The following is a 12,552-nucleotide window of genomic DNA, read 5'->3' as shown; positions in this document are numbered from 1 at the left end:
AATATTCCACTACGAAAAATAAACACAAAACAGTAATACAGGAAATGAGGAACAAAAGCTCTAGGGCATATAGAAAACAAAGAGCACAATGACAGAAGCCACTCCTTATCAGTAACTACTTTAAATGTAAATGAATTAAACTCTCCAAGCAAAAGAGATTGACAGAATGGATAAAAACACATGAACCAAGTACAAGCTATCACATGAAACTTATTTAAAAGTAAGTAAAACCAAAGACACAAATAGATTAAAAGATATTTTATACAAATAGTAACCAAAGGAGAGCAGGGGTGGCTATACTAATGTCAGACAAAACAGACTTTAAATCAAAGAGTTTACAATAGACAAATGACATTATATACTAACCAGAGGTTCAAGAAAATAAAACAATAATTATATAAACATATATGCATCTAATAGCACACCATCAAAATACATGAAACAAATAGTGAAGATATTAGGAAGAAATAGACAGTTCTACAAGAATAATTGAAGAAGACTTCAATACCCCACTCTCAATCAGAAAGTAAGGAAAGAAACTGAGAATTCAACACAATAGACCAACTAGATCTAGCAGAACACTTTACTCAACAACAACAGTATCTGTGTTCTCAAGTATACATGGGATATTTTCTAGAGTAGACTAAATGTTATGCCACAAATTAAGTCTCAATAGATTTAGTTCTTTTCAGTTTTGAAGAATATTCATTTATTTGGCTGCACCGGGTCTTAGTTGTGGCACATGGATCTTCAATCTTCATTGTGCATGCAGGACCCTTTAGTTACAGCGTGTGAACTCTTAGTGGCAGCATGTGGGATCTAGTTCCCTGACCAGGGATCAAACCTGAGCACCCTGCATTGGGAGCATGGAGTCTTAGACACTGGACCACTAGGGAAATCGCTAGTCTCAGCAGATTTAATAAGACAGGCATCATAGTATACTCTCTGACACAACAGGGGAATTTAGAAATCAATAACACAAGTAAAACTGAAAAATTCACAAATTTGCGGAAATTAAAAAGCACACTATAACAACCCAATGGGTCAAAAAGAAATCACAATAGAAATTAGGAAATATTTAAGAGATGAATGGAAATGAAAACATAAGATAAAACTTATTAGACAAAGAAAGCAGTGCTAAAGGGAAACTTATAGCCAGCCATATATGCTTACACTAAAAAGCAAGAAAGATGTCAAATCAACAATCTAACATTACAACTTAAGGAACTAGGAAAAGAAGAACACATTAAACCCAAATCTAGCAGATGGAAGTAAATAGTACAGATTAGAGTGGAAATAACAAAATAAAGAATGGAAAAACAATAAAAAAAAATCAACAGTTTTTTGAAAAGGTCAACAAAATTGACAACTTTTAGCTAGATGGATTAAGAAGAAAGAGAGAAGACTCAAATTACTAAAATCAGAAATGAAAGTGAAGACATTATTATTAATTCTAAGCATTACACAGATACCAAAGAAAGACAAAGTCACTATTTTTTTTTAAATTAAAATAGTTAAAAAGTGGCGGCGGTGGGGGGCAGACGGGGGAGAAAGAGAGAAAAGAAAAAACTACAGACCGTTATCCCTTACAAACAGTGAAGCAAAAATCCTGAACAAAATACTAGCAAACTGAATTCAACAGTATTTAATGGATTATACACCATGATTCAGTCCTAGGAAGCAAAGATGGTTCAACATACCAAAATCCACCAATGTAATATATCACAGTAAGAGAATAAAAGAGGAAAACCACATTGTCATTACAATCGACACAGAGAAATTATTTGATAAAATTTATAACACTTTTTCATGATAAAAACACCTTAGAAGCCAGGAGTAGAAAAAATTACCTCAACATAATAAAAGCCGTATATGAAAAGCCCATAGTGAAAGTTATACCCAATGGTTAAAAACTAAAAGCTTTTCCTTTAAGATCAAGAATAAGGCAAAGATGCTCACTTTTGCCAGTTCCATTCATCACGACATTCTAAGTTCTAACCAGAAAATTAGATAAGAAAGACAAATAAAAGGCATTCAAATTTGGAAAGGAAGCAATAAAAGTACCTCTACTTATAGATGACATGATCTTATATACAAAAACCATGAAGATTCCATACACACAACAACAGCAACAAAAAAACTTTTAATAAATGAATTCAGGAAAGTAGCAGGGAGAAGGCAATGGCACCCCACTCTAGTACTTTTGTCTGGAAAATCCCATGGACGGAGGAGCCTGGTAGGCTACAGTCCATGGGGTCGCTAAGAGTCAGACACGACTAAGCGACTTCACTTTCACTCTTCACTTTCATGCATTGGAGAAGGAAATGGCAACCCTCTCCAGTGTTCTTGCCTGGAGAATCCCAGGGATGGGGAGCCTAGTGGGCTGCTGTCTTTGGGGTCACACAGAGTCGGACACGACTGAAGCGACTTAGCAGCAGCAGCAGCAGCAGCAGCAGGTAGAGTCAACATTAAAATACTGCATTCCTATTTAATGACAATGAACAAGCTAAAAAGGAAATTAGTAAAACAATCCCATTTACAATAGCACCAAAAAAAGAGTACTTCAGAATTAACCAAGCAGGTAAAAGACTTGAACAGTGAAAACCACAAAACACTGATGAAAGAAATTAAAGAAGACATAAATAAATGGAAACACGACCTATGTTTATGAATTGGAGACAATATATTTTTTTAATTTATTTATTTTAATTGGAGGTTAATTACTTTGGAGACTTAATATATTAAGATGCTAATACTACCCTAGACCATCTACAGATTTAGTGAAATTCCCATAAAATTCCCAAGGATAGATTTTGCAGAAGTTGAACAACTCACCCTAAAATTCATATGGAATCTCAAGAGATTCGGAATAGCTAAAACAACCTTGAAAGCTGAAGGACTCACACTTTCTGACCTCAAAACTTACTAAACTATAAAACTACAGTAATCAAAATTGCATGGTACTGGCATCAACATAAACATATAGACCAGTGAGATAGAATAGAAAGCTCAGAAGTAAACCTCCATATCTGAAAATCTGTTCAACTGGTTTTCAAAAATTGTGCCAACATCACTGAATGGGAATAGGGCGGTCATTTCAACCAACGATTCTGGGGAAACTGGATATCCACATGCAAAAGATTAAAATTGGACCCTTTCCTAAAACTATTTACAAAAACGAATTCAAGATAATCAAAGATCTGAATATAAGACCTAAAACTATGATACTCTTACATGAAAACACAGGGCAAAACTTCATAACATTGCACCTGGCAATTTCTTGGAATAGAACACAAAAGGCAACAAAAGAAAAAACAGACAAAAGGACTTTATGAAAATTTCTAAGTTTTGTACATCAAAAGACACTATGACTAGGGTTTTAAAAAAGAACCTATGGAATGGAAGAAAATATTTGTAAATTGTCTGATGAGAGATTAATATCCAGAATACAGTAAGGACTCTTAAAACTCAACAACCAACAAAAAATCCAATTCAAATCTAGGCAAAAGACTTGAATAGACATTTCTCCAAATAAGATATACAGACGGCCAAATAGCACAGGACAAAATGCTCAGCATCACTAATCAAGGAAATGCAAATCAAAACTACAATAAGATACCATCTCACATCCATTAGGATGGCCACTGTCAAAGAGAAAATAACAAGTGTTGGTGAGGATGTGGAGAAATTGGAACTTCTCTACAGTATTGATGGGAATGTAAAATGGTATAGCCACTGTGGAAAACAGTATGGTGGTTCCTCAAAACAAAGGGCAAAGGGAGAAGAGGGCATCAGAGACACTTGGACAGCATCACCGATGCAATGGACATGAACTTGGGCAAACTCCAGGAGATGGTGAGGGACAGGGAGGCCTGGTGTGCTGCAGTTCATGGGGTTGCAAAGAGTCGGACACAACTGGGCGACTGAACAACAGCAGCAGCAATTTCACTTATGGGTATATACCCAAAAGAACTGAAAACAGAGTCTCAAAGAGATCTGTACATGCATATTCACAGCAGCATTATTCACAATAGCTAAAGCATGGAAGCCAACCAAGAATCCATCAAGAGATGAATGAATAAGCAATATGTGGTATGTTTACATACAACAGAATATTATTCAGTCTTAAAATGTAAGGAAACTCTGACATATACTATAATATGGATGAACCTTAAGGACATTATGCTAAGCAAAATAAACTAGTCACTAAGAGACAAATACTGAAGGATTCCACCTATATGATATACTTAGTCAAAATCATAGAAACAGAAAGTACTTACTGTCTTCTTTTCTGCTTGAAAAATGTCCTCCAAAAGAAAGCTATGCATTATGTGAGTCCAACTTTGGGAATTTTCAGAATGTTATTTACCTCACAAAAAGCAAAAATCAACTTTTATACTTTTTGCCTGTAAAATATGTTGTTACAACTGATTATTAAGGTACTAAGAAAGCGAATAACTAATGTTACCTTCCAACAACTTCCTTATGGATATTTTTCCAAGAGTCCTTGTCTGAATCACTTCCTAACTTAGGGTCTAGACTCTTCAGAGCAACACCAGCAACATTTACTCCACTCCATAAAGGCACTAAAAGAAATAAATCTCATTAGGAACCGTTCTTCCCAATACTTCAGTTGTTTAAGTGCAGTGGATTTTTTTTACCCAGGTGTTGGCTTTATCATATTTTATTAATTTATACATACATGGTAAGTTTAGTGTGGTTTTTAAGAATAAAGTTAGGTTCCTACCTTACACCATATATAAAAATAAGTTTCAAATAGACAAAAGAGAGAAATGTAAAAACTAAAATTATAAAGTATCATAAAATATGCAGTAGAATTTATTTGTAATTTGTGGTAAGGAGGCATGTTAAAGCAAGATACAAATATAGAATACACAAAGAAAATAATCTATAAGAAATTACAAAATATTATAAGAGGGCAAACAGCAATAAATTAATATCATACTATTAAACCATACAGAGTTTTTAAAAAAATAAAATCATGGAATATTAAATGGGAGAAATTAAAACATATCTGGAAAATTATTTTTAATGATTATTGTCTTTTAAGCTAAGACAATAACAGAAGCCAAAAGGTGCCAAATTAAGGCACTGGTCAAAAAATTGTGTTTAAATCAAATAAAAAATACTTATTATACTATGACCATTGAAGTATGAAGAAAAGAGAAGTACTTACTTATTAAATGTTTTGAACAAATGGATGATTGAATAAAAGAATAAATGGTGCCTATTCTCAATGGATCTACTGGCATTATGGAAAGAAGACTGATACACATCACAGAATTAGAGAGCATTATAAGCATGAAGTTCTAATTGTGTAGCAGAGATTAAATGTTTAAGTTAGGAAAAGAGCCAAGACATATGACCTAAGTAATAGTTTAAATCACACATTAAAAATTTTTATTTCTGTGTAAAGTCAGGGAAAAACAAATCTCAAGAGTCACAAAGTAGATTAATGGTTGCCTGTGGTTAGGGCAGGGCGTGAGTGCAGAAATGGGAGTTCTTGGGGGTGATGCAAATTTTCTACTATTAGACTGTGGTGATGGTTGCACAACTTTGTGAATAAAAATGCAGTGAATTACACACTTTAAATGGGTAAAATTTATGGGATGTGTATTATATCTTAATAATTCTGTCCTTAAAACCACAATGAAAGTGCTCCAGACCAAAAAAAAAAAATTGAATTTTAAAATAGCTATATGCTCTATGCACTATTTTGTGTGAGGTAGCTAAATCAATGCCACAAAAGACTGAAAGTTAAGGAAAACAAACAGTAAAATGCCAACACTTTAAGGACAATAAGCATTATTAAAGATGAGAAGTGCGATTATATAATTGTAATGAGTTTACACTTACCACTAGAATCACCATGTTCACCAATAATCCAACCATGGCAGCTGGAGGGATGTACACCTAACTTCTGTCCAATTAGGTAACGGAAACGGGCAGAGTCTAGATTACAACCACTTCCAATTACACGAGTTGCAGGTAAACCACTTAACTTCCAGACAACGTATGTCAAAATATCCACTAGGAAGAAAAATTTCTTGTTAGAGAAAGATTCATAGTAACTTCTTCTTACAATTTGATTTTCTGAATAGACAGATCAATTGACTTAGAGTCAAATATAGATTCATTAGAGTTCAAAATGAAGCAAGTCAACAAAGAAAAAAAGATAATCTCTCAGATGGGTTTTAAAAGATTAAATGATTCACCATCAGAATTTTAAAATGAAAGATTCTTTTTTGAAATAACATATATGCCTCTGTATATTTAATGATCGGTGAATGATCTCTTTAAGATCACCTAGATTTTTCCTCTCCATCACCACGGCCTCATGTAAACTATCAGAGTCTCCTACTTAGAATAAAGCCACACGCATGCTTAGGATTGTATGCAGGTGTGTGCATGCTCAGGAAAAACAAGAGAAGATTGTAAACTTTAGCTCTGTCTAATCATGAGGTTCTATGAAAGCAGGAAGTAAAGGCAAAGGCACAGTTATAAACTGCCTGGCTAAGTATTGAAGGCATGCCCCAACTTGTACACAGAGCCCTGCAGCAAAGACTGGGAGGTATCTTTTGGTTCCAAGAATTTAAGGAAAGTTTTGTCCAATCAATGGCAGATCACTAAACAGATGAAACATAAGACTTCTGGGTCCACATATAATAAAAAACACAGACTTCACAGAATTAACTCATAAAAGTCACAAAACAAACAACAAGCTGATGCAGAGCAAACGCTGAGAAGAAAGAATTTCATTTACAGAGTTTCCCTATTGTACTTTTTTAATGTTCAAGTTTCAACAAATTATGAGGCATGAAACAAAATAAGGAAATACATATCATACAAACAGAAAAAAACATCAACAGAAACTGTCCCTGAGAAAGCCCAGGCATTAAACAACTACCCTGTCTTCAAGTCCACTGATTCTTCCTTCTGCTTTCTCACTCTGCTATTGAGTCCCTCCAGTTAATGTTCATTTAACTTTTTAACTTCAGAATTTCTATTCTTTTTAAAAAAATAATATTTATCTATTTAGTAATATTCACCATTTGGTGAGAGATCAGACTAATTATTTCCTTTAGTTCTTTAGACATGCTTTGTTTTAGTTCGTTAACCACAGTTAAAATAGTTCATTTAAAATATCTGATAAATCTCTATTCAGTTACTCTGGCTAGAATTTCTAACATGATGCTAAACAGAAGTGGCAAAAGCAAGTCTCATTGCCTCATTCCTGGTCTTAGAAGTAAAATCATTCAGTCTAGTACCATCAAGTATAAGGCTAGCTGGGGTTTTTTCATAAATATTTTTTTATGAGGTTGAAGAAAATTCCTTTCATTCATGGGTTAGTAAATTATTTTTTAAAATCATAATTCAGTGTGGAATTTTGTTTACTGCCTTATCTGCATCTATTAGCCTTTTATCATTATATAATACTCTGGTCTGCAACAATAATTTTTGTGTTAAAGTCTAATTTATGTGATATCAGTATAGCAACTCCAGCTCTCTTTTAGCTCCTATTTGTATGCAATATCTTTTTCCATCATTTTATTTTCACTTTACTGTCTTTTTATTCTCTTTTGAATAAAATATTTTTTTCAATTTTTATTAGAGTATTCTGTGTGTGTGCTCAGTCCTGTCCAACTCTTTGCAAGCCCATGGACTGTAGCCTACACCAGGTTCCTTCTGTCCATGGAATTTTCCAGGCAATAACACTGGAGTGGGTTGCGATTCCCTTCTCTAGGGGATTTTCCTGACCCAGGGATTGAATCTGTTTCTCGTGTCTCCTACACTGGCAGGCAGATTCTTTACCACTCCACCACCTGGGAAGCCCCTTTTTGGAGTATAGCTGATTTACAATGTTTTGTCAGTTTCAGGTACACAGCAAAGTGAATCGGTTATACGTATATCCACTCCTGGTAGATCACTAAACAGATGAAACAGACTTCTGTGTCCATGTATAATAAAGAATACAGACTTGATAGAATTAACTCATAAAAGTCACACAAAACAATATATATATATGTACATATATCCACTCTTTTTAAGATTCTTTTCCTATATAGGCCATTATGGAGTACTGATTAGAGCTCCCTGTGCCATACATTAGTGCTTATTAGTTGTCTATTTTATGTGTAGTAGTGTGCATACATAAATTCCAATCTCCCAATTTATCCTTCCCTCCCCCTCCCCTGGTAAACCGTAAGTTTGTTTTCTACATCCGTGACTATACTTGTTTTGTAAATAAGTTCATCTGTATATGATATGTTCATCTGTATATGATAAGTTCACAGCATATGATAGGCTTCCCTGGTGGTTCAGTGGTAAAGAATCCAGCTGCCAGTGCAGGAGACATGGGTTTGATCCCTAGGTTGGGAAGATCCCCTACAGAAGGAAATAGCAACCCACTCCTTTATTCTTACCTGGGAAATCCCATGGACAGAGAAGCCTGGCAGGCTACAGTCCAAGAGGTCACACAAGAGCTGGACACAACTTAGTGACTAAACAACAATGCATAAAATTTACATGTCAATTATATACCAATAATTCTGGGAAAAACAAAAGTATTGTGTACTTTGGATGGGTGTGGTTTATCATCATAAATTTGCTAAATGACATTGTTTTAAAAAGAAAAAAAAAAAAGAAATGGTATGGAAAGATCAGTTTTCGTTCCAATATCAAAGAAAGGCAATGCCAAAGAATGTTCATACTACTGCACAATTGCACTCATCTCACACGCTAGCAAAATACTCAAAATTCTCCAAGCCAGGCTTCAACAAGTACATGAACCATGAACTTCCAGATGTTCTAGCTGGATTCAGAAAAGGCAGAGGAACCAGGGATCAAATTGCCAACATCCACTGGATCATTGAAAAATCGAGAGTTCCAGAAAAACATCTACTTTTGATTTATTGACTATGCCAAAGCCTTTGACTGTGTGGATCACAACAAACTGTGGAAAATTCTTAAAGAGATGGGAATATCAGACCACCTGACCTGTCTCCTGGGAAATCTGTACGCAGGTCAAGAAGCAACAGTTAGCACTGTACATGGAACAACAAGACGGGTTCCAAATCGGAAAAGGAGTACGTCAAGGCTGTATATTGTCACCCTGCTTATTTAATTTACATGCAGAGTATATCATGCGAAATGCCGGGTTAGATGAAACACAAGCTGGAATCAAGATTTCCGGGAGAAATATCAAGAACCTCAGATACGCAGATGACACCAACCTTAAGGCAGAAAGCGAAGAAGAACTAAAGAGCCTCTTGATGAAAATGAAAGAGGAGAGTAAAAAGGCTGGCTTAAAACTCAACATTAGGAAAACTAAGATCATGGCATCCGGTCCCATCACTTCATGGCAGATAGATGGGGAAACAATGCAAACAGTGAGAGACCTTATTATTTGGGGCTCCAAAATCACTGCAGATGGTGATTGCAGCCATGAAATTAAAAGATGCTTGCTTCTTAGAAGAAAAGTTATGACCAACCTAGATAGCATATTAAAAAGCAGAGACATTACTTTGCCAACAAAGGTCTGTCTAGGCAAAGCTATGGTTTTTCCAGTAGTCATGTATGGATGTGAAAGTTGGACTATAAAAAAAGCTGAGTGCTAAAGAATTGATGCTTTTGAACTGTGGTGTTGGAGAAGACTCTTGAGAGTTCCTTGGACTGCAAGGAGATCCAACCAGTCCATCCCAAAGGAAATCAGTCCTGAATATTCATTGGAAGGACTGATGCTGAAGTTGAACCTCCAATACTTTGGCCACCTGATGTGAAGAACTGACTCATTGGAAAAGACCCTTGATGCTGGGAAGATTGAAGGCAGGAGGAAAAGGGGACGAAAGAAGATGAGATGGTTGGATACCATCACTGATGCGATAGACTTGAGTTTGAGTAAGCTCTGGGAGTTGCTGACAGATAGGGAGGCCTGGCGTACTACAGTCCGTGGGGTCGCAAAGAGTTGGACATGACTGAGTAACTGAACTGAATGGAAATATCATCCTTATGCAGTTAAAGGGAATAGAAAAGACTCACCTGGATTTGAAACAATAAGCATCTTACAGTCAGGACTATTTTGGACTATGGCAGGAATGACTGACTTCATGATATCCACATTACGTTGGACCAGGTTAAGGCGACTTTCTCCCTCTTGCTGCCGTGCACCTGCTGTAATAATAACTAATTTGGAATTTGCAGATACAGTGTAATCTAAAGAAAGAAACAAAAGAAAATATTTGGATCAAGACTGCCATGATCTCTGTGCCTTAATTCTTTAAAAGTCTATTGTATGGTGATGGTATTAAAGTACTTCACTACTGTCATGGCTCACACTTCCAAATGAACAGATTTTCCACACACTAATGTTATCTTAGTCACGTCTGACTCTTTGGGATCCTATGGACTATAGGTTGCCAGGCTCCTTTGTTCATGGAATCCTCCAGGCAAGAATACTAGAGTTGGTAGCCAATCCCTTCTCCAGGAGATCTTTCTGATGCAGGGATCAAATCTGCATATCTTGAATCATAGGTGGATTCTTTACTGTTTGAGCCACCAGGGAAGCCATGAAATTAAAAGACGTTTGCTCCTTGGAAGAAAAGTTATGACAAACCTAGACAATGTATTAAAAAGCAGACACATCACTTTGCTGACAAAGGTCCTTATAAGTCAAAGCTAGGGTTTTTCCAGTAGTCATGTTCTGATGTGAGAGTTGGACCATGAAGGCTGAGCCTTGACGAATTGATCCTTTAGAACTGTGGTGTTGGAGAAGACTCTTGAGAGTCCTTTTGAAAGCAAGGAGATCAAACCAGTCAATCCTAAAGGAAATTAACCCTGAATATTCATTGGAAGGACTGATGCTGAAGCTGAAGCTCCAATACACTGGTCACCTGATTATTAAGAGCTGACTCAATGGAAAAGACCCTGACGCTCAGAAAAATTGAGGGCAGGAGGAGAAGAGGGTGACAGAGGATGAGACAGTTGGAAGGCATCACTGACTCAATGGACATGGGTTTGAGCAAACTCAGGGAAATGGTGAAGAACAGGGAAGCCTGGCATGCTTGAGCCTGCTCATGGTGTCCATGAGGTTGCAAAGAGTGGGACACAACTGAGTGACTGAACAACAGTGTTACCCAGTATAACCTGAAGGAAATCTTGTCACTAATGATTTACCAATGTTCGCATGATTTAAAAAAACAAAATAATAGAACCTACCATCCCTTTTAGCCCACATTTCTATTTTTTATTAAAGCCTGAGGCAATGCAACTCAACTCTCTGGATTCTTAGAAATACCATATGAATCAGAGGTTTAGAATTCTAGAATTTATGTGTGTTTGAGGATTCGAAGAGTGAGAATGTATAACGATTATTGTGAGGGGCTATGCTTAAGATCATAAAAAAGTTCTTCATTCACATAAGAAAATTAACCTTCTAAATCTGACGACCAGTTGTAAAATATTTCACTTATAAAGCCCAACAACACGATGTTCAGTATCCCATATTGGACTTTTTAAAAAAGTATTATAGGACTTCCTTGGTGGTCCAGTGGTTAAGAATCTGCATTCCTTGGGCTGCCACCCACGTCCCTTGGGGCTGTGCACCCACCACATAGGGACTAGGGTCCGGTGCAGAGTGCTTCATCCTGGAACGTAGTGTACAGCCCAGAAAGGAGGTTGCCCCCTCCCCTGACAAGCACAGCATGGTTCCTGGGAACCTGGTGCTAAACCATTACTAGAGGACCTGCTTCTGGGTCTGGGTTTCATACGTAGCAGAGCGGCTCCCTTACAGCAATCTACTGAAAGTCAGACCTCCACATAAGGGTTTAAAAAAAAAAAAAAGAATCCACGGTCCAATGCAGAAGAGTCAGGTTCCATCCCTGGTGTGGGAACTAAAACCCCATATGCCTGGGGCAACTAAGTTCAGACACACATTAAAGATATCATTCCATTGTTTTCGGCTCTCACTGCTACTATTGATAAGTCAGTCTGCCTCCCCCTCCCTTTTCTGTAGGTAATTTGTTTTCTGATCATTTTAAAATTCTCTTTGTTTTTAATATTTTCTAATTTCACAAGACTGTGTCTAGATGGGGATTTTTATTTATCCGTCTTGAGATTATTTGGCTTGAATCCATGGGTTGTTTTTCATCAGTTCTCCAAAATGCTAAATCAAAATCTTTTCAAGTATTTCCTCTGCCTGATTCACTCTTCTAAGTAGTATTTTACACTGTCTCAGTCTATACGCCATGATTCTTAACCTGTCATATTTTCTCCTTCTTGCCATCTTCTGGGTAATTGCCTTAGATTCACCACTTGTTTCTTCAAATATGTCTGCTCTATTATTAAATTTATTAATTTTTTATTTCATTCCATTTCACATTCAGAAGTTATATTAATATCTGGTTATTTCTAAAAATCTGTTCTTTTTCTTATAGTTTCCTATCTTATCCTGATATTTTCAAGCTTGCACTTTATTCTTTAAATAATCACAGTTAAATTATAATTTGTTTTATAATTTCTTTATCAGAAATCTAC

General features: G+C 36.1%; 1 protein-coding gene across 2 annotated transcripts in view; it reads right to left on the bottom strand.

Moving 5' to 3' along the window:
- The window catches only part of LOC113885801 (L-lactate dehydrogenase C chain), a 32,997-nt gene that overhangs the window by 11,274 nt on the left and 9,171 nt on the right, over nucleotides 1-12,552 (bottom strand). For both annotated transcript variants that reach the window (XM_027531459.1, XM_027531458.1), the window contains exons 4-6: nucleotides 10,060-10,233; nucleotides 5,878-6,051; nucleotides 4,469-4,586 (exon numbers count right to left, since the gene is read on the bottom strand). In XM_027531459.1, the coding sequence (XP_027387260.1) occupies nucleotides 4,469-4,586; nucleotides 5,878-6,051; nucleotides 10,060-10,233 (466 nt within the window). The remainder of the gene's footprint in view (nucleotides 1-4,468; nucleotides 4,587-5,877; nucleotides 6,052-10,059; nucleotides 10,234-12,552) is intronic.

The sequence above is a fragment of the Bos indicus x Bos taurus genome, chromosome 29, assembly GCF_003369695.1.
Source record: "Bos indicus x Bos taurus breed Angus x Brahman F1 hybrid chromosome 29, Bos_hybrid_MaternalHap_v2.0, whole genome shotgun sequence".
Taxonomy (NCBI): Eukaryota; Metazoa; Chordata; class Mammalia; order Artiodactyla; family Bovidae; genus Bos; species Bos indicus x Bos taurus.
This window is presented reverse-complemented; position numbering and strand designations above follow the sequence as displayed.